This window comes from Oreochromis aureus, linkage group 3 (genome assembly GCF_013358895.1).
Source record: "Oreochromis aureus strain Israel breed Guangdong linkage group 3, ZZ_aureus, whole genome shotgun sequence".
NCBI lineage: Eukaryota > Metazoa > Chordata > Actinopteri > Cichliformes > Cichlidae > Oreochromis > Oreochromis aureus.
In genome coordinates, this window is record NC_052944.1 from 84,612,206 (window position 1) to 84,633,355 (window position 21,150).

General features: G+C 40.6%; 2 protein-coding genes across 3 annotated transcripts; one reads left to right on the forward strand and one right to left on the reverse strand.

Annotated features, from left to right (window-relative positions):
- Nucleotides 1-1,097: 1,097 nt before the first annotated feature.
- Nucleotides 1,098-6,153, reverse strand: LOC120437725 (zinc finger protein 239-like). Of its 2 annotated transcripts, none has more exons than XM_039608271.1 (2): nucleotides 6,094-6,153; nucleotides 1,098-2,313 (listed from the first exon to the last, which is right to left on the reverse strand). In XM_039608271.1, exon 2 carries the CDS (start codon nucleotides 2,305-2,307, stop codon nucleotides 1,354-1,356), a length of 954 nt encoding a protein of 317 aa, XP_039464205.1. In that variant the 5' UTR covers nucleotides 2,308-2,313; nucleotides 6,094-6,153; the 3' UTR covers nucleotides 1,098-1,353. The 2 variants fall into 2 exon arrangements, with proteins under 2 accessions (XP_039464205.1, XP_039464206.1); XM_039608272.1 differs by lacking the exon at nucleotides 6,094-6,153 and adding an exon at nucleotides 3,826-5,120.
- A 6,488-nt stretch (nucleotides 6,154-12,641) lies between these two features.
- Nucleotides 12,642-20,856, forward strand: cnga1b (cyclic nucleotide gated channel subunit alpha 1b). The gene is made up of 15 exons (XM_031736575.2): nucleotides 12,642-13,988; nucleotides 14,990-15,117; nucleotides 15,515-15,580; nucleotides 15,707-15,769; nucleotides 15,873-16,049; nucleotides 16,181-16,285; nucleotides 16,493-16,599; nucleotides 16,703-16,877; nucleotides 17,208-17,344; nucleotides 17,440-17,612; nucleotides 17,880-18,005; nucleotides 18,391-18,543; nucleotides 18,635-18,866; nucleotides 19,164-19,339; nucleotides 19,428-20,856. The coding sequence occupies exons 2-15, from the start codon at nucleotides 15,008-15,010 to the stop codon at nucleotides 19,656-19,658; spliced, it is 2,031 nt and encodes a 676-aa protein (XP_031592435.2). The 5' UTR covers nucleotides 12,642-13,988; nucleotides 14,990-15,007; the 3' UTR covers nucleotides 19,659-20,856.
- Nucleotides 20,857-21,150: the final 294 nt, after the last annotated feature.

Here is a 21,150-nt window from a genome sequence, read left to right on the forward strand (position 1 = left end):
TGATCTGCTGAGCAGTGTTTTGTCTTCTATTGGATGCCTCTAAGGAATCAAAAGAACTCGGTGAAGTGTTGATATTTATACTATCTCAGCAGAAGTTTTTTTTTATGCCGAAAAATTTCTTCATGTTAAAAGGGAGTTTTTCCATCCCACAGTGTTTTACCTTTACAATATAAAAAACTGTTATATCATATATCAGTAAAATTTAATCTAACAGAGAGACTGGAACAAAAAGCTTTGGTCACACATCTGGACGGTGTGTGAACCCACGAGAGGAAAGGATGTCGCGGTTTTCCAAGATCACATCAGAAGGCCTCGTCTTTTTAATGAGTTATCTCAATGTCATAGTTCTGAATTCTAGACGATTCTATGAGCAAGAAACGATGCCCTTATACCGTTTGAGAGTTACAGAAATGTTTGTTCAGAAGAAATAAGAGTCCAAACCTTCCTGAACATGGTATTTGTTTATTTATATTTAGGAGATTAATTGAAAACAGATGAACAGATGGGATACAAACAAAGTGAGTGGGAGTGCTCACCCATCCTTCTACTCACTGATCACTAAATACTTTTTATTTATGAAAGCAACAAACAGCATTACAACAGTGCATGTTAGAAATGAATGAACAGCAGCCAATAAGACAAAAAACTTAAACACAAGATCCAAAATTATTATTATTATTATCAACATTGCTATAAGTTAACAAAACCCAGACAACATCCAAGATTTAAGTCAGTATTTTCACATCACTCACAGCAGAAGTTAGGTCCTCTCTGAGTCCTAATAACAAATCATTTTCAGTAACTGGATCAACAACGAACACTTTGGTCGGTCATGTTTGGACCTCCAAAAACAGTTTTAATAAACACCTCAGTTGTTCAAGTTCTATTAACCTCCTAGGACCTGCCGTCCACATATGTGGACATCACATTTTTGGTTATTTTGACCAAAATACTCAATTTTGCTCTACATGGGCCTGATATCCACTTACGAGGACATTATACTGCTACTGTTCTATCAAAATTTTAAATGAATATCCTCATTTGTGGCTCTCATTTTTCTTAAAAAAAAAAATAAGGTAAAAAAAAAAAAAAATCTGGAAATTCTTTGTTTTTACATTCATTGGGCCCCAATATGCCCAAATATCAAAGAGAAATTAAAAATGCATGTCGTGGAAGAGTTCGGGTCTTAGGAGGTTAATGCAACAGAAACACAATAATGATATAGGCCTGAACAATGTGCCTAAAACAACTCGTATCCATGTTTCAAAGAAAAGTACACTTTCAGATTGTATCTTCAGTGAGAGTGCAGCAGTGAATTTGTACTCCTTCAAATCTTTTTCCGCAAAGTGCACATTATTGCTGTTTCTTTCGGTGGATCCTTTTATGATAATAAAATGCGCTACGAGAAGTGAAGACCTTCCCGCACTGCTCGCAGGAAAAAAGCATTTCTTTTGTGTGGTGGTTCCTGTGCACCTTTAAAGCACCGAAGTAAGTGAAACGCTTCCCACACTCCTCACAGCTGTACGGTCTTGTTCCAGTGTGGATGCATTCATGTACTGTGCGGGAAGCCTGTGAACTAAAAGTCTTGTCGCAGTGTCTGCACTTGTGTGGTTTTTCTCCAGTGTGAATACGTGTGTGGATTCTCAGCTGTTGCGGCGTGGTGAATGTTTTCCCACACTGGTCACATCTGTGCGATTTCTCTCCAGTGTGCATAACAACATGAGTCCTAAGGTTAGATGATGAATAGAAAGCTTTACCGCACTGCTCACAGGAGAAAAACATTTCTTTTGTGTGGATGTTCTTGTGCGCCTTTAAATTATCTAATCTAGTGAAACTTTTTCCACACTCCTCACAGGTGAACCGTTTCACCCCAGTGTGGATGCGCTGGTGACGGAGAAGATTGGAAAGCCATGAAAAACTTTTCCCACACTCACCGCAGCTGTATGGCTTTTCTCCTGTGTGAACCATCTGATGAATCTTTAGTTCGCCTCGGGTCACAAACACTTTGTCACATTGCTGACAATGGTGCGGTCTCTCTCCGGTGTGATACCGTTGAATGTGAGTTGAGAACTTTGCCAATGAGATAAATTCACTGCCGCACACCTCACACATATGTGGTTTCTCTCCACTGTGCGTTTTCTTATGAACATTTAGTGTGCGTACTGTTTTGTATGTTTTCTCACACTGATCACAGCTGTACAATCTTTCTTCAGTGTGACATCTCTGATGTCTCCTGAGTTGCTTCAGGTTGTGGAAAGCCTTCTCACATTGCTGACATCTGTGTTTTTTCCGCATTTCTTTGCCCATCTTGTCCTAAATCAACAGAAAAAGACAAACAGATTATAACTCAGGTGTACAGGCAACATGGTGACACTTCCAGTCATCAGGTTTATCAAACTGACTTTAATCTTATGAGACTTCAACAGTACATTCACCTCGAGCTAACTCAGATATGAATCCGTGCCAGTGCACATCAAAACATTTATATAAAAAGAAAATGACACAATTACAATTTATTCACAAGCTACAGTCTGATGAACAAAATTCAGGTAATGGGAACTAAATATGGAACTATGACTTATACTTATGGCTTAGAGAGGTGAGTAAAAGGTTTCTACTTAACATGTAAGACTGTGTTTGATCATATATACTTCAAGATTTGTGACTATGTCTAAATGAAATGCTGTCAGAACAAGTCGTCTGTTTTATTATGCCCAGAAACACTCTTCTCCAAAATGACGATTTTATGCTGTCAAACTGTTTCCTTGGCATTTTTCATAGATTCAACTAAAGAAATAAAAAACAAACGATGTTTTTGGAACATCCTTGTATTACGTACTTTTTTATGCTTGAATGATTCACAGGCCAGAGTTACATGACTTAAAAAGCTGCCATCAGTGTTATTATTTGTTTTGCTCTAATCTTCATTTTGAGAACATGTTTGTTCATTTTTCACTCTTTCCTTGCAGGCGCACTGAAAATGGTCTTGGCCATTTTTCTCAGGTAAGAGTATTTAGTTTGAAATTCTTAGATCACAACCACAGTAGCCCTAATAAAAAAATGAGATTTTAATCCTAAACAGAAAAATAAAACACAAATACTGTTGTGTAGTGATGTGTGATATGAGGCGTCTAACGTGATGGAGTCATTATACAAGTCATACGTGTGAATGTGGTCGGGTTCACATTAGAGGTGGGAATCAGCAGACGCCCCACAATATGATATCATCACAATACTTAAAAAAATTGCAATAATATCGTGAGTTAAGTATTTTGTGATATTCTGAGTATTGCAATAAAATATCTTGTGATATATCACATTTTCTCTACTGCAGATTCGGTCCATAAAAGTAAACTTTGTTATTAGATAAAATGAATATTGATAAAGTCTCAAACTCAGTTTTTCTCTCATTTCAGTCAGTTTTATTGACAAACTGAACTGTTTGTATTACAGTCTAGTCCACCTTAACTGAATGCAACCACCTGGACAATTATAGCTATTCTGAAATGTGCAATTTGTAAAAAAATATGCAGCCCCAGAATTTGAAAGTAAATTACTGGTACATTAAAACAAAATATAATTTTACATTCAATAAAAAAAGTTTAACATTTAAATAAAATAAAACATAATATCTTAAATTGAAATAAGTAAACTGTCCTGTTTGTTGCTTCCCTAAAACGGTTTAACACATTTGGACAGTGAAGGAATGTCAGCATTCTTGCTCAGAGTTAGGAGCTGATCAACATGCTCTGAAGTCAGAGTGCTCCGTTTTGCTGTGACGATGTCTCCAGCGGTTGAGAAGACTCTTTCAGCCGAAACTACTACCTGGGATACAAAGGCATCTTTTTGCCAGCGTGGCCAAGAAAGGATTGCTTGCTCGTGGGATTTCCACCAGCTTAGTGGGTCTTCTATGAATGACAGTGGTGTGACCTCCTGGTATCCTTTCACCTCCTCCTCAGCTTTGGCAGATAATGATTTTGGTGGGGCTCCAACATCACCACAAGTCTGACCAGCAAGTCTGTTAGCCCACAGGACTTGATCATCCTGGCTGATATGAGAGGGGGTCTGGGATTTTGCTCAGTGTCGTCAGTTCTTCATGATGTTCATGGGCTTCTGGCTCAGAGATGGTCTGCTGCCTCTTTTCTTCCTGTAGAAAACCCACACATGCAACAGCTGTGCTAGCAGCGGTGCTACAAGAGAGAGTAGGATTCTGTTCCTCAGACATCACAGTAGTCGCAACTTGCATTGACCTTAACGCCCAGACAATTTCTTCAGTGTTTCCAATATTTGTCTTATTTAGAGTAAAGATATCTGTGCTACTCTTTCTCACATCGGGAGACAGCGATGCTGCACAAATGGTAGGAAACGCTGGCGCATGTCATAAGCACCGTTCCATCTTGTGCAGACGTCGGTCTTGAGCTTGTGAGTCGGGAGCTGTAAGATTTTCTGTTTTTGCTCCAGAGTTTGGTTTGCCACTGTGCTTCAATTGAAAAAGCCAGTTATGCGGCGCACTCTCCCCAAGACCCTGGCTACCGCAGGCAGATTTAAGGCTCGTTGTGACGCCAGATTGAAAAACTTCACGTACAGGTATCACGCTAGTCGACTGGCAATTGTCATATTAGAAGCATTGTCGGTGACAACCACCAGATTTTTGTCGGCAATCCCCGATTCCTGTGCTGCATTTTGCAGGAACTCAGCAATGTTCACTTTGGTGTGACTTTCATGTAATGTTCAAGTTTGGAGAACGTAAGACAGCAGTCGCCAGTCCGCTGTGAGATAATGAGCTGTTATAGTCACATATGAATCCACAGCCCGTGAGGTCCATGCGTCACAAGTTAATATGCTGTGCTGTGCAAACTTTGCTCAACTTTAAGCTTCACGTCCAGGTAGAGACTGGGTACAGCTGTGTCCGTGAAAAAACGTCGTGATGGTATCACATACCTGGGTTCCAGCTTCTTGAGCATGTAAGAAAGGCCCTCATTTTCCACGTAGGTCTTTGCAGATAAAGTACATGGTAGCTTGTGTTATTTTCTTAGCTGTTCAGTCTCTTCCTGTCCCTGGCAGAGATGCTGCCGCCCCAGCAGACCACACCGTAAAAGATGGCTGAGGCCACCACAGAGTCATAGAAGGTCTTTAGGAGTGGGCCCTCCACTCCAAACGACCTGAGTCTCCGCAGCAGGTACAGCCTGCTCTGCCCTTTCCTGTAGTGGGCGTCTGAGTTATGAGTCCAGTCCAGTTTGTTGTTCAGATGAACACCAAGGTACCTGTAGCTGTCCACAGTCTCAATGTCCATACCTTGGATGTTCAGTGGTTGCAGTGGAGGATGCTTGTGCCTGCGGAAGTCTACCACCAGCTCCTTGGTTTTACTGGTGTTGATCTGGAGCATTGGCATACAGTAAGTCCAGTGTTCTATTGTCTCTGGTTGGGCAGGTCACATACTGGGTGAAGGTGGGCAGTGTGGAGTCCAGTGAGGCATGATTAAAGTCCCCTGATATTATGAGAAGGGCTTTCGGAGATTGTGTTTGCAGTCTGCTGACCACAGAGTGGAGAGAGTCACAGGCTGCATCCGCGTTGGCCGAGAGGGGGGGGGGGGGGAAACATACGCTGTTATCGCGATAACATGCGAGAATTCCCGGGTCCGGTAGTACGGACGCATGCTAACGGTTAACAGCTCAATGTCTCTGCTGCAGAGTTGTTCTTTCACAGTGATGTGCCCAGGGTTACACCATTTATCATTCACAAACACTGCCAGTCCCCCTCCTTTCCTCTTACCGCTCTCTCTCGTCCTGTCCGCTCGCAGCAGCTGGAATCCCGGTAGTGTCACGCTCGTGTCCTGAGTTAGCGGTGTTAGCCACGACTCCGTTAGCATCATGATGCTACATTGCCGGTATTCCAGATCAACTGGCGTTTAGATCAACTGGCGTTGGTCGAACAGATGTGTGGCAGTCTTGCGTTTCAGGAGCTGCTACCGACAAACCAGCAAAAAACTACGCCAAATGTGTCATCTGTGACACTTGTGAGGTTATCTCAAACACACTCCGTCAGTCTTGATGCTGTTGAACAATAAAATGTTTAAAAATGTTGCGAGTTTACCTGGTGATAGCCTCATGCGCGACGCGATCGCGAAAACAGCAAACAATTAACACCACGCCGGTGTTGTTCACAGGACAGGAAGAGTAAACGATCGGGAGACTCTTGTCGTCGTTATCGTTCCCCTCGCACGTTTTATTTCTCCGGTTTCAGCGTTTTTGCTTCACAACTAAAGCGTGCAGTTTACTTTGTGTGCACTAACATGGACTCTAGTCAACCAGCGCCACCTCTGGCCAAGTGCCACAGCCTACAGCCAGATCAACTTGTGACACACATCTGCACCACGTTTGAATTCGTTTCATGCACGATACATGTGCACTTTTCAATTGTGTGTTTGTGCGTCATTCAAATAAACCTTTGAAATGATATCATGTATTTATTATTGGCCTACATTTGTACAAAATTCCAAATTATATACACAAAGTCATAGAAATCACCACTCCAATTGGTCATCATGATTTTAATATTCTCTTTTGCCATAACAATGAAATACGCCTTCTGTTTAATTTGCAATTACATTTGAAAGAGGGAAACCTGGACCTGGTATCACCTGCTCTTTGATTTCAACAGAGTGTTTTTGGCTATTGCTAATTTCCAAACTTTGTGCCTTGTTGGGCTTTTACATTCACACACATGTTCGGGGTGATGAGCTGTGTGGATCCTCTGTGTCTGTGACTCCCTTCTCATCTGCTGCCCTCTGCTGAATGCTTCTGTAAATGCTCTACTTTGAACCAATGAGTGATTTGTGATCAGAGTAAAGCAGCTGAGAATTCAGCTCTGGTGCTGTAACAGGATGAAACCACTGCAACAAGTCCTCTTTGATGTTCTACGATCAGCTGGATGTGATGTTACTGCAAAGGTGAAGCACAGCAACTCAGCATTCAGGTGTCAGCCCACAAAAAGTCACAGATCCACTGCCCTGCAGACGTTTTATAGATGTTTGGAAGTTTCACTTTCTCCTAACCTGACATTTAAACTGTTTTTAACAACAACCCCACAGTTACTGATTTATTCTGTTTTACATTATCTGACATTTCTGATTAGTGCTGATGTGCATGAAGTGAACTTCTTCCACCATTTTGGCTGCCATTCAGTAAATATGTACACCAGTCCCTCACACTGTTGCACAGGTCTCATCTGTAATGATTGCAAAGGATGCTGTTGGTGTGTGTGATGCTTTCATGGCTACACATTAGTTTCAAAGTCATTGACACTCTAATGAAGCCAGTTTATTGTGGCTATTTCACACTGAGCTGTGTGATACGGGCTGTCACAGAGACCCACACCATTAGAAAAACACAAAACCACTGAGCTATGGTGGCAAGAAAGAGGAAGAAGAAACCTTTTCCTAATCTCAGTGGTTTTCTCACGCTTTTAAAAAGATTTTGAATGTTGAATAATTTTGACGTATTTTCTGCTGTTCCAGCTCGGCTCTCCCCTACTCTGGCTCTAGCGCCGTTGCTGCCAGAGCGGCAGCAGACCCAGCGGAGCGGAGGTGTAAGTGTCTGGCTTAAAACAGGACATATTAGCTGCATTTAACCTTCAGTTACTCTTTATATAGTTAGGTAGGAGTCAGGCCATGTTTCTTTTTAGCAGAAAAACATTACACCAGGTAACCTGCTGTGTTGGAAACGTGTTTTCCGACAATGTTTGCTACCCTACAATCCGTCCTGCTCTGTAGTAAAATCAGCGACATTTGATCGTCCTGTTGCTCCCACTGAAATGTATACAGCCTATTTAAAATGTAAAGCTTAAAATTGTCCGTAGCTACTGTTGTTACCACTGTCCTGTTTGAAATGGATACTAACTAGGTAACTGACTGAATGCCCATTAACCTTATAACTCCTGGTGTGTGTGTGTGCGTGTGTGTGTGTGTGTGTGTGTGTGTGTGTGTGTGTACAGAGAGACAGCCAGGTTCATAAGGGATTTAAGGAAGTTTTTTCAAAAAAAGAGCCACATTCAGGTAAAAGTGTAAAATCAAATGATCCGTCAATCAAAAATAATGTTGCATCAGTATTTCAATATTTTATATCTTTTATTAGATGTTCATGTGGTTTGGTTATTTGCCTTTTGGTTGAAAGTAAACTGAGGGAGGACTTTCTGTTAGTGATCTTAATAGTATTTTTTCATATTAATGAAGCCACTCAACCTCTACTCAATGTGATCATAGCAGCAGGTGCAGATGTGTCACAAGTTAATCTAGTAGTAGGCTCTGGCACTTGGCCACAGGTGGCAGCAGTGGACTGACCTCCATTGGAGACTGCTCCAGCTGCTATGTGATAGTGGATCTGCTACAAATTGAAGATCATATGCAAGTTTTGGAAATTAACCCTTGTATTATGTTGAAAAACAAAAAAATGACATTGATTTTGTTGCGGGTCATTTTGGCCCGTACTGTGTAAATCCACTCAGAATTGTCAAGAAACTGCAATAAAACAATAACAACTTTATTTTCCATTAGATAAACATGTAGAACACAGACATACAACAGTTAGACTTTCCATAACTATTTTAGGAGCAATTTGGTAAAGGTTTTTCGTTCTTACAAACACATTTCTTTTGAACTTGCCCAACGTTCTCAGTTTTTCAATGTTCAACATTTTCAATTTTGTGCACATGATGAACAGAATGTAACTGTGTGCTTTCTGCAGATGTACTTCTTGCATTTCTCACAAAAAGTGCTTGTTTTAAAACAGGAATCTTCCTAACTTAGATTTAAAACAAAAGATTTCTACGTCTCCTCCAGTCTCAAAAACAGATGACAAACCAATCGACACACCTGAGTCACTAACTTTCTTCAATCCACTCACTCTCACTGGCTGTTTATTACTAATCACTGTGTAACTGCTGTAAATTCACAGTAACTGCCATCTCCTTACAAATGTTCATTAGATTAACCACACTTATACAGACTGTATATAACTACCAACTCTCCAGCCATGTTGATGGATTGCCTATATTGGCTGGAAATATTCATTTCCAGAGAAAAGACACAGACAGAAGGTGCTTACAGGATGTGATGTGACAACACCAATGAAATATTGATGTGTCATATTTGTCCAAGGCGTATTTCATTTTTATGGAAAAAGAGAATATTAAAATCATGATGACCAATTGGAGTGGTGATTTCTATGACTTTGTGTATATAATTTGGAATTTTGTACAAATGTAGGCCACAATAAATATATGATATCATTTCATTCTTTTCAAAGGTTTATTTGCATGACGCACAAACACACAATTGAAAGGTACAAATGTGTTGTGCATGAAACGCATTCAAACGTGGTGCAGATTAGGCACGTGCAGAGGGGGGGGCGGAATGGGCTCGAGCACCCGCCCCTTTCCTGATAGGTGCCCAAAGTGCCCTTTTGTTGAGGCAAATTTTTTTTAAGTTTTTAATTTATTTTTTTTTAATGTGTGTGTGCGTGCGGAGTCCTGTCTGTGCTCCTCAACAATAATATTTAACTATTAATCACATTTTTGCTAAATAAAAGGATCTGGCTTGCATCAGTCACATGATCACCATTAACCAATGATCGCCCTTGACGGCAGAACGCGCTGGTTACGAGCCGGGAACGAGCTCACAAAGAGCACGCGCATTTTTTGCGGTCCGGAGCTGTAGGAGAAACACAAATTAACTGAGAGACAGACTGATGCGACAAAACCAGTAAGTAGGTGTACAGCGCACACTGTAGTCTAAAGCACACAGCAGTATTAGCTTATTACGTACACGTTTTTAAGCTGTCTTGTGGCAACTGACGAACTGAAACAAATGAGCGTGCTGTGTGTGCAACAGCGCGACAAACTTTACCTGTCCTTTTATTAACTGCACAAGTAGTGCTGGTCATAGCTGCTGGCTCACTGGGTAAGGCTGTCATGGGTCTGTAGCTCTGTCACCGTTTTAGGGAACATATTTAGTTTTAAAGTAAGTTACAGGGCTTTTCCTGCCTTTCTGGAGGGATTATATTTCACTTAAAACGATCTAATATGCATGTCCACATAATAATAGATTATTATAATTATAATATTTTAAAAAACACGCTGTATTTTAAGAACATACATTAAGAAACAGATTATATTAGATTTATTTTTTAAATAAGACAAAATGCTGATTTTACAGCAGCAAAATTATTGTATCTCTACAGTTTGAAAATGTAATAAGCTTTCTGCCTGCACAGAGTGGATAGTGAAACAAATGGAATCATCATAAATACATTATTATAAATTTATTACTTTTTTTCCCTCATTGCTTTATTATTGTAGCTCTAGTAATAAATAATAAGGGAAGGATTCTGGATCAGCACCATGATGGAAACTTGTGCCCACAGTATATACAGTATTCTGAAGAAGGTCTAAAATGTCACTGTGTGTGCGTGCATGTGTGTGTTTTATGTATATGGATTTTTTAAATTATTACTCATAATATAACATTGTCCAGACATGGCTGGTAAGGACATGAGGAGGAAACAGTAGGAGCTGTGTGAGGATACTAAAGGCAGTGGATCCCTCAGCAGCTGGATTACAAAGAGCACAGGTAACATTAACACATGTACCAGTTGTTGGAGAGGTATTCCAGTATAAAAATAATAATAAGCACAACTGAAATGTTTTGCTTCTATAACATTTTTCTGTCATCATTTTATTATAGATTAAGTGTAAGAGTTGTTAAGTGTGGATAATTAAATAATAGTTTATTGCAATAGCAGTTTGTGCCTTGTTCTCAGATAGACAGCAAGTGGAGAGTGAAATGATGAAATGAGGGGATGGAAGGAGGAAGAGAGGCAAAGAGTGATTCACAGGCAGGGTCTAGTTTATTTCTCAGTTTTTTGTTGCCTTATGGTTTCAAGCGCTGTCACCAATCTTTGCATTTTGTTATTATCTCATAACACTTGTTTAATCAGCTACCATCTCTCCTGTGGACTTTTTAATGTCTACAGTCTCAGATCAGCACAGCCCTGCCCTCCAGCACTATCAGCAGCAGGAGCTGCAGCAACATAGGCTACGTTTGCTTTGCCTCACAACAGTGATATAGTATGATGCGATCCCATATTAGATTCTTGATGAATGTGTGTTGTTGTTATTCAGCCTGGTTGAATGTGCCCCTTTTTAGCTTTGAGCACCCGCCCCTTTAAACGTCTCTGCATGGCCCTGGTACACACACACACACACACACACACACACACAACAGGAGTTATAAGGTTAATGGGCATTCAGTCAGTTAGCTAGTTAGTATCCATTTCAAACAGGACAGTGGTAACAACAGTAGCTACGGACAATTTTAAGCTTTACATTTTAAATAGGCTGTATACATTTCAGTGGGAGCAACAGGACGATCAAATGTCGCTGATTTTACTACAGAGCAGGACGGATTGTAGGGTAGCAAACATTGTCGGAAAACACGTTTCCAACACAGCAGGTTACCTGGTGTAATGTTTTTCAGCTAAAAAGAAACATGGTCTGACTCCTACCTAACTATATAAAGAGTAACTGAAGGTTAAATGCAGCTAATATGTCCTGTTTTAAGCCAGACACTTACACCTCCGCTCCGCTGGGTCTGCTGCCGCTCTGGCAGCAACGGCGCTGGAGCCAGAGTAGGGGAGAGCCGAGCTGGAACAGCAGAAAATACGTCAAAATTATTCAACATTCAAAATCTTTTTTAAAAGCGTGAGAAAACCACTGAGATTAGGAAAAAGGTTTCTTCTTCCTCTTTTCTTGCCACCATAGCTCAGTGGTTTTGTGTTTTTCTAATGGTGTGGGTCTCTGTGACAGCCCCGTATCACACAGCTCAGTGTGAAATAGCCACAATAAACTGGCTTCATTAGAGTGTCAATGACTTTGAAACTAATGTGTAGCCATGAAAGCATCACACACACCAACAGCATCCTTTGCAATCATTACAGATGAGACCTGTGCAACAGTGTGAGGGACTGGTGTACATATTTACTGAATGGCAGCCAAAATGGTGGAAGAAGTTCACTTCATGCACATCAGCACTAATCAGAAATGTCAGATAATGTAAAACAGAATAAATCAGTAACTGTGGGGTTGTTGTTAAAAACAGTTTAAATGTCAGGTTAGGAGAAAGTGAAACTTCCAAACATCTATAAAACGTCTGCAGGGCAGTGGATCTGTGACTTTTTGTGGGCTGACACCTGAATGCTGAGCTGCTGTGCTTCACCTTTGCAGTAACATCACATCCAGCTGATCGTAGAACATCAAAGAGGACTTGTTGCAGTGGTTTCATCCTGTTACAGCACCAGAGCTGAATTCTCAGCTGCTTTACTCTGATCACAAATCACTCATTGGTTCAAAGTAGAGCAGTTACAGAAGCATTCAGCAGAGGGCAGCAGATGAGAAGGGAGTCACAGACACAGAGGATCCACACAGCTCATCACCCCGAACATGTGTGTGAATGTAAAAGCCCAACAAGGCACAAAGTTTGGAAATTAGCAATAGCCAAAAACTCTCTGTTGAAATCAAAGAGCAGGTGATACCAGGTCCAGGTTTCCCTCTTTCAAATGTAATTGCAAATTAAACAGAAGCTTGGAACAGCAGGAAACAGTTTGTAAACATGGTTCTGTTATCAGCTCTCAAATTTTGAGCAAGACTCCAAACATTTCCTTCAACGTCAAAGTGTACTGCACATCAATCAATCTAAGGTGACTGGTGCATAAGGGGTTAAAGTGGAATTAAAATAACTGCCTAAAAGTGCAGAGGTGCTCACTGAGGCCCGTCAGAAATGGTCTTAGAGGAAGAAGAAGCCGTTCTTAAGGAAGGGAATCGGGGAGAAGAGGCTGAGATATCCCACGATCCACCATCTAATACCATCTGGAAAGAGTCTGCTTGGCAACAGCTTCGTTTTTCAGCAGTGATCCCAAACGCACCGCCAATGCAGTGAAAGCATGGATAGAAAACACTATCATTCAACGATTGGCCTCCACTCAACAGTGTGGGATCATCATGATAAAGAAAGGCTGCCGACATCCAAAGAAAAGCTTCAAGAAGCCTGTTACTGACGACTGTGGTGGAGATTATATCACACATATGTCCATTTTCCTAGTGAAATATAAAGGAATGAAGATTCAGCCCCACAGAGCTGATGGTACTTCAGTCACACACACAGACTAATTCCCAATAAGCCAATCAGAGCTGCCTGTTAAAGGCTGCTGTGTGTTATTAAAGCTACTCTGCTGACTCAGGAGGATCAGAGGAAAACCAGCACGGGTCTTTGTAATCTGCTCTTCCTCACTTTTCACTGTGTCTTTCCTCCCATCTCACCATCACTACATTCACAGAACTCCTCAGACTCTTTCTGTCCCCCTTTTCCTCCACCATATTTTCATCCTTCTCTTTATTTCCTCCTCCTTCCTGTAATGCTGTTATACATTCTTCTGTTTCTCATTTAGCCGTTTCTTCACTTTCTAATTGCTCCATTTATTAACTCCTTCTATCTTTGACACATTTCACTTCTTCTCCTTCTTTCCTAGCTTCCTCTTTTTCTAACTTGAACTCCTCCATTACATCACGTTTACTTATCGAGGTAGAGTTGTATATTTTCATGTGTAACTACATGGTAGTAGTTTCATTCCCCACCTCTGAGTGCAGGCGTACGTAAGACACACAGTATCATCCCTCCTCTAATCTCTTTATCCTGGTCAGGGTGACTGAGGAGACTCGTCTGCTGGACCCTCCGAACGCTCCAGTCCTTCACTCTTTCCATCCCTCGGTCCCTTTTCTCCTTTTTTCCCTCTAGACTCCAAACCAGTGAGGATTTAAAGGGTCCCAGCTTCCACAGGAGTGTGTTTATGGGAGGTTACTCCTCTGTTTCCATGGAGATGAGTTTGATGGGCTGCTGGTGGATCTAGGCCACATAACCACAGGTGTTGGATTATCAGCTGGTGAGTAAGGAGATAATGGACTGAGGGTAGAAGGCCGCACATTATGCAAGACATTTTTTAAATATCATACACGTTTTTGTTCAATAGAATTGATAACAATAAATATGGAAATGTGAGGGAACAATGTAGGTTTATTTGGTGTGATGTTGATAGTGGATATGTTGTATATTCACGTGTGTGCTCTTAATTTACCTGTTGCTTTTGTTTAAACTCTTGGTGACCCCACACTACAGCACAAACCTGAAGATTGCTTGATACCAAAGGGTCTTTATTTACCTGAATCTTCATAAAATGTTACTAATTAGTTCTTAAGAAAGAACCAGTAATAATCTCTAATCAAAACAATTTATGTTCCCCGGGTTCGGGTCCATAAAGCAGCCAGTTTGGCTCCTAGTTAGTGACATATGGCCTACTTAGCTGATAAGGTGTCAACAACAAAATCTTTCTTACCCTTATATTGCAAAATATAGCTCATAAAGGTGTTGGCACTGCCTCAAAACTGCCATTGAGCTTAAGCATTATGCTAAAATAAGATTTTGTGTTCTTTAAATACAATTATTTTAATGGCATTAGTCTACCATTTGGGGTCAAAGAAATTTTTTCAGACAACTAACTTTGTGCTGCAAAAATGGTACAGTGGCCTACTAAATGTGGATCACAGAGGGATGCCAGAGGCTAATCAGTTTGGGTGCCAATGACCACGTTATTGGTTATCAGGTCTAAAATTTTTGCAAGGCATGTATTTCTTTAGGCCCAGGAAGATGTTTAACATCAGCACTGAACAGCTGGAAAAGCTAAATTGTAATGATGTTGCATAAAGACAGTATTTTATGACATCTTGGTACAGGTAATGACAAGACTGGACACATCCAAGGGGGAAAGTGTTCAAATAAAATGCCATCATGCTAAACTCACTGTGGATATTTCCTGACTGTATGACATTCTGTGTTGCAAAGCTTTCATCAAAATTCATTTTTTCTCCCTTTCTGGACAAAAAATAGCCAAAAGAAAACATCTCCATGGCTAAGGTAGGGCCGTTACTCCCACACCAAGTCTCCAGATTAACTCCACCCTCCATAGTTCTACAAGATATGGACGAGGAGCCAGGTGAAGTCAGTGCGCAGGACAGGTGAGTATCATACAAATACGACTCAAAAACTGTAATGAAAGTAATGATTGTGAGCCACCTGTGGGAAGTGTAGTTCAAGTGTAGCCTAATGGGTCCTCGAAGAGGTTTTTGAATTGGTTTAAAATGATTCAGGGCCTCTTGATAAATCTGTGTATGTATTCACATACAAATTTTCCAACAGGCTCTGGAGTTTTAGAGGATTTAGGCGCCCATGGGCAAATAAAGGCCTCGTGAAGAGACCCTAATGGACCTTTATTGTGATTCAGAGGCCATTAACAGTTGCTGTAGTGTCTAAAGTTAAAGTTTCATAATTTCTTGAAGAATGACACCAGTTAGTGACAATTGTTCAGGGTTATTGATGGTTGGGAAGGTTAACGGATTGTTTTCTTTGTTTCAGAGCCACCCAAAAAGCTGGACCGGGGTTTCTCTTCAACGTCAATAACAGCAACAACAATGAAGAAGAGTAAGACACACACACAGACTAAATACACTTACATGTAAAATGTATTTGCATATATAAACTTATCTCTTCACCTAAAACTAGACGTGTAGTTTTACGATTACATGTATGTATCCTGCTTTCCTGCAGCGAGGAGAAGAAGAAAAAGAAGAAGGAGAAGAAAGAAAAGAAAGAGAAAAAAGAGAAAAAGGAGTAAATTTGAGTCGATCCAGATATATAGATTTTCACATAAATCTCAATATATTTCAACTTTAATGAACACAGAAAACTGCTTATTTGTAATTATCTCTCCTAGGAAAGAAAAAAAGGAGAAAAAAGAGAAGAAGGAGAAAAAGCAGAAAGAGAAAGAAGAAAAGGAGAAGGAGAAAGAAAAGGAGAAGGAGAAAGAAAAGGAAAAGGAGAAAGAAAAGGAGAAGGAGAAAGAAAAGGAAAAGGAGAAAGAAAAGGAGAAGGAGAAAGCCAAGGAGGCCCCGTATGTTTAGTTTATCTTCTTAAACAGAAACACTGACTCTGTCTTGAAAAATTGATTTTATGAATGCCATGTGTAAGGCTGAAGTACACATGTGCTGCAAATACAACTTATATTTGGTTATGTGTTTGCAGTCCCAAGGAGATCACAGTGATTGATCCTGCAGGAAACATGTACTACTACTGGCTGGGTGTGATCACTATCCCTGTCATGTACAACTGGACCCTGATTATAGCCAGGTAACATGAAATCCACACTTTTTTACAATTTGGTCTGTTTGTGTCAGTGCTCTAAAGGCTTTGGGTGCCCACAGCATCAGAAGAACAACAGCTGAATATCAACAATAAGTTCCCAGTGCCATGAAAATAAACGCCAACAATGCCAGAGAGCTTTTTTATTATATCTTAAGTAACCACTGTGCTAAATGACATGCATGTCCATTTCAGGGCATGTTTCGAGGAGTTGCAGACTGACTACTTGATCTTTTGGTTCCTCCTGGACTTCTTGGCAGATCTCGTCTACCTTGGTGACATGGTCTTCAGAACTAGGACCGGTCTGAAGACACACACACAGATTGTTGTAGACGTTCATGTAAGCACACAAATATAATGGTGCAAACATGTACACATTTTGAATCCTTGTTTATGTGATTGCAGGTTACCTGGAACAGGGTTTGCTGGTGAAGGACGAGCTGAAGTTACGTGAACGGTACATGAAAAGCTTTCAGTTCAAACTGGACCTGGTGTCCATGATTCCCACTGATGTGTTCTACTTTGCCTTTGGAGTCACCTACCCCGAGATCCGCCTCAACAAACTCTTCAGGTTTAACAGGTAAACAAGGGTCAATCACTGATAACCAGCCTTTGGGCTAAGTAGGAACATATTTTTTAATTTCATGAATTTATGAACAACATTTGTTTACAGTTTAACTAAAAGTTGTTGTGATGTTTAACTCAAAGGTATAAATATGAATTTTATCCGTTTCCTAAAAGTCAGAGATTTGATGATAAAATGAATAAGACTGATTTTCTAAGGATACTGAATATCCACACATAATGATATGTCACAGAGGTATTGGACTGTCTAACCTCACTAATGCTATTCTGCAAACATAACTAATAATTTCTCAGTAGTGACGAGAGTAACCTTTTATAATTTCAGGATGATGGAGTTCTTCCAGCGCACAGAAACCAGGACAAACTACCCCAACGCTCTGCGTATCTCCAACCTCGTCATGTACATCCTCATCATCATCCACTGGAATGCCTGTCTTTACTACTCTTTTTCCAAAGCCATCGGTGGGGTTGTTGGATTCATTCCTTATCTGGATTTCTTAACCCCAGAGGAAGCCCTGATAAAGGCTGTAACATATTAATCTGTCTTGTCCTTTCAGGTTTCGGTTCTGACAGGTTTGTGTATCCTGACCCGACCGATCCAGAGTTTGGTCGTCTGGTGAGGAAGTATGCCTACAGTATGTACTGGTCCACGTTAACACTCACCACCATTGGAGAAACACCACCGCCTGTAGAGAACTCTGAGTACTTCTTCGTCGTCACAGACTTTCTGGTGGGTCTGGCCTAACTTTAGCTTTAGTAAATGACTGTGTAGCATGTGGCTAAAACAAAACCCAAGCCTGAGACGCCTTGTGGGGGTTTGGTTGGTTTTGAAAGGTGAAACAGACAGATGGTAAGATGTTAGGCATAATTTGCCAATATTTCTTTATTGATACAGTACAGAGATTATAAAATAGAAAAATCTACTTTTGGCTGCTTTCATATTATTTATTTAATACTAAATAAAATAATGGTATGGATATCCCATGCTTTTCTACAGGTGGGTGTGTTGATTTTTGCTACCATCGTCGGTAACGTTGGCTCCATGATCACCAACATGAACGCTGCCAGAGCTGACTTTCAGGCTCGCATTGATGCCATCAAACAGTACATGAGTTTCCGAAAGGTCAGTTAGTCTTATCTGTGATTTTTATCAAAATGATCCTTTAATAGTATTTGCATCTGAAATAATTTTTTTTTCATAAATCTAATTGGAAAATCCCATTTAAGTTGCTTCAGCTTGTACATAACTGCTGCTGCCAGCCCTGTTGCGGCCCACACAAACCCAGTTTACCTTTCATGTTGTATCAGACTGATTCAGTATCAGATCTGCTGTTTTGTTGCTGTTATTCTCATCTATTTGTCTTCGCTTTTTTTTTTAATGACAAAAATGAGTCTTACTTACCAGAAAACAGATACTGTATCAATGCACGCGATGATCAGTACACCAGTAATGTAGTCTATCAAAGCACTGCTTGAACCTTTCCCCCATACTTCTGTTTCCAACCCAGGTAACAAAAGACCTGGAGAAGCGAGTGATCAAGTGGTTTGACTTCCTGTGGACCAATAAGAAAGCAGTAGATGAGAGGGAAGTGTTGAAATACCTCCCTGACAAACTGAGAGCTGAGATCGCCATCAACGTCCACCTGGACACACTGAAGAAGGTCTTTGCACGCTCCTAAGCACCCCTTATAAATACAGCTGCATTTTAAAAAGTCTAAGCATGAGGTCGTTTACTCCTGTGTGGTGTGACAGGTCCGTATCTTTGCGGATTGCGAGGCTGGTCTGTTGGTGGAACTGGTGCTAAAACTACAGCCTCAGGTCTACAGTCCTGGAGACTACATCTGTAAGAAGGGTGATATTGGCAGAGAGATGTACATCATCAAGGAGGGAAAACTGGCTGTCGTTGCTGACGATGGTGTCACGCAGTTTGTTGTTCTCAGCGATGGAAGCTACTTTGGCGAGATCAGCATTCTTGCTATCAAAGGTAAGCCTTAGTGACTTTATTAGCAAGCTAATCATTTCAGTCACAATGGCAGTAATTAATGCTAGAAAACCAAAACCTTTGGACGAACTGTTTAAAAAGATTTTCCCAAATATGTACAAAACTTTGGAATGGATTTTGCTATTGAGCCAGAGCTGGTTTAATATTTAGTAAAAGTATGTTTGTTTCTGCAGAAAACTGGAAAAAAATTAAAATGCAATATAATGGCATTGATAGATCAGGCAGTATTACCTTCTGACTGCTTCTGTTACCTAATCAGTCCTGCTTCTTCTCCAACAGGCAGTAAGGCAGGAAACAGGAGGACAGCTAATATCAGAAGCATCGGTTACTCCGACCTGTTCTGTCTTTCCAAAGACGACCTGATGGAAGCCCTGACAGAATATCCTGATGCCAAAGCTCTGCTTGAGGAGAAAGGAAGGCAGATTCTAATGAAGGATGGGCTGCTGGACCTTGAAGTACAGTCAAATTATCTCATATAGAAACATTAGCAAACATCTAGTCTACAGAAATAAAACCTTTATTAAAACTAACTTTGTCCTCCAGGTGGCAGCGCAGGGCCCAGACCCCAAAGAGATCGAGGAGAAGGTGGACCGGATGACGAGCAACCTGGACTCCCTGCAGACCCGTTACGCCCGGCTGCTGGCCGAGCACGAAGCCACTCACAGCAAGCTCAAACACAGAGTCACCCGGCTGGAGAAGAAGTTGGTGCCCCCACAAGCTGATCCGTCAGGTGAAGCTCCACCCCCAACACCTGAGATAGAGGCAACCAAATAAGAGGAGAAGTAAGGAGAAGACAACAAAGAAGAGGACTGGAGTGTTCGATTTTAGAGCTGGATGGGTGGAGATCAAGATGTTTCAACCTCAGGTGGAAATTTGGAGGTCATCTTCAGAGTTTCTGTTAAAGTTTTGAAGACAAATTGGAAAAAAGAGGACAAATTCTTTTTCTTGCATTCAGAATTATGTAACATCACTTCACATGACATCTTCTAGAGATAAACTTCTCTTCCTAACGTATCAACCACCTGCTGGATTTGTGATGTCAGCACTTACTACTGGAAGTAAACTGAGGAGGGGAGCTGACTCCAGATTACACTCAGAGAGCACAAGAAGGACAACTAGGCCTCAAAAGAAATTAATGTGACACCATGTAGTACTGTTTCCATGTTTAAGTTGTAAAACATTGTAATTGTAATGTATATAAATAATGAGCAGTAACTTTTCTGGATTTTGCAGAGGTTGTTCATAGTTCAAGCTTTTGCTTTGCAGCAGTGACTCCCAAAGTGCGACGTGGGGCCTCCCAGTGGGCCTTGAAAGAACTGCAATGTTCAATTTTGTAATTACAAAAACATTTTTTAAGACATGTTTTAAAAACAGCCATGGGATTTAAATTGCACCTAATATTTGGTCATTTACAGTTCAACTAAAGCAGTGGCTATCACATGAGAAAGGGATTTAAAGCTTTAAGGTGAATTTGGGGTGGGGTACAGAATATTTGAAGATCAGCCCAGTTTGTCCCAGGGAAAAACCCAACATTATTAAATGTGTACATAACAAAAATGGTATTACATATTGGTTTGTGAAGCCTCAGACTTTGCTGTTTTCTACCACAGCACACTATAATCCTTTCTGACTGCAATAAGTACTATCATTTACTAAATAAATATTTTTTATTCATTAAGACTTCAAAGTATCAGCCCACCCCATAAACACACTGGGAATATGTTTACTCAGGTCAGAGTGGGAAGTAGGCGCCATACAATCAGACTATAGGAGTTGCCCCCTGCTGGCTATTAGAAAGAATGCATGTTTATCACTTATACATTACATCATTTTTCATACTGGGCAGCTGCAGCCATCTTTACATATACAGTCTGTGGTTAGCTGCTGCACACCTGAATAAACCCCAGACTCAAAGCATATAATGCTCTCTCCATCCATCACCTTTTATATGCTGCGACTTGTGCTTTTTAAACTATGCAAAAATATGAATGATAATTATGTTGAATCTGGAAGCAAAATGCTGAAATAAAGATATTTTATAAGAAAAATCAGAATGGCTTCTTTCATTTCCAGTGCATTTCTTCTTCTTCTCATCATTATTATTATTATTGTTGATTAAAAGTGCATAGACATGTTGATGAGGTCAGATGGTAAATGTGCTGTAGGAAATGTTACTACTACCGCAGAGCACGGGATCAACAAAGTTTTATGTGTTGATCACATTTTTATATTATTGATCTAAGACCCTAGCCCTAAATGAGCTTTT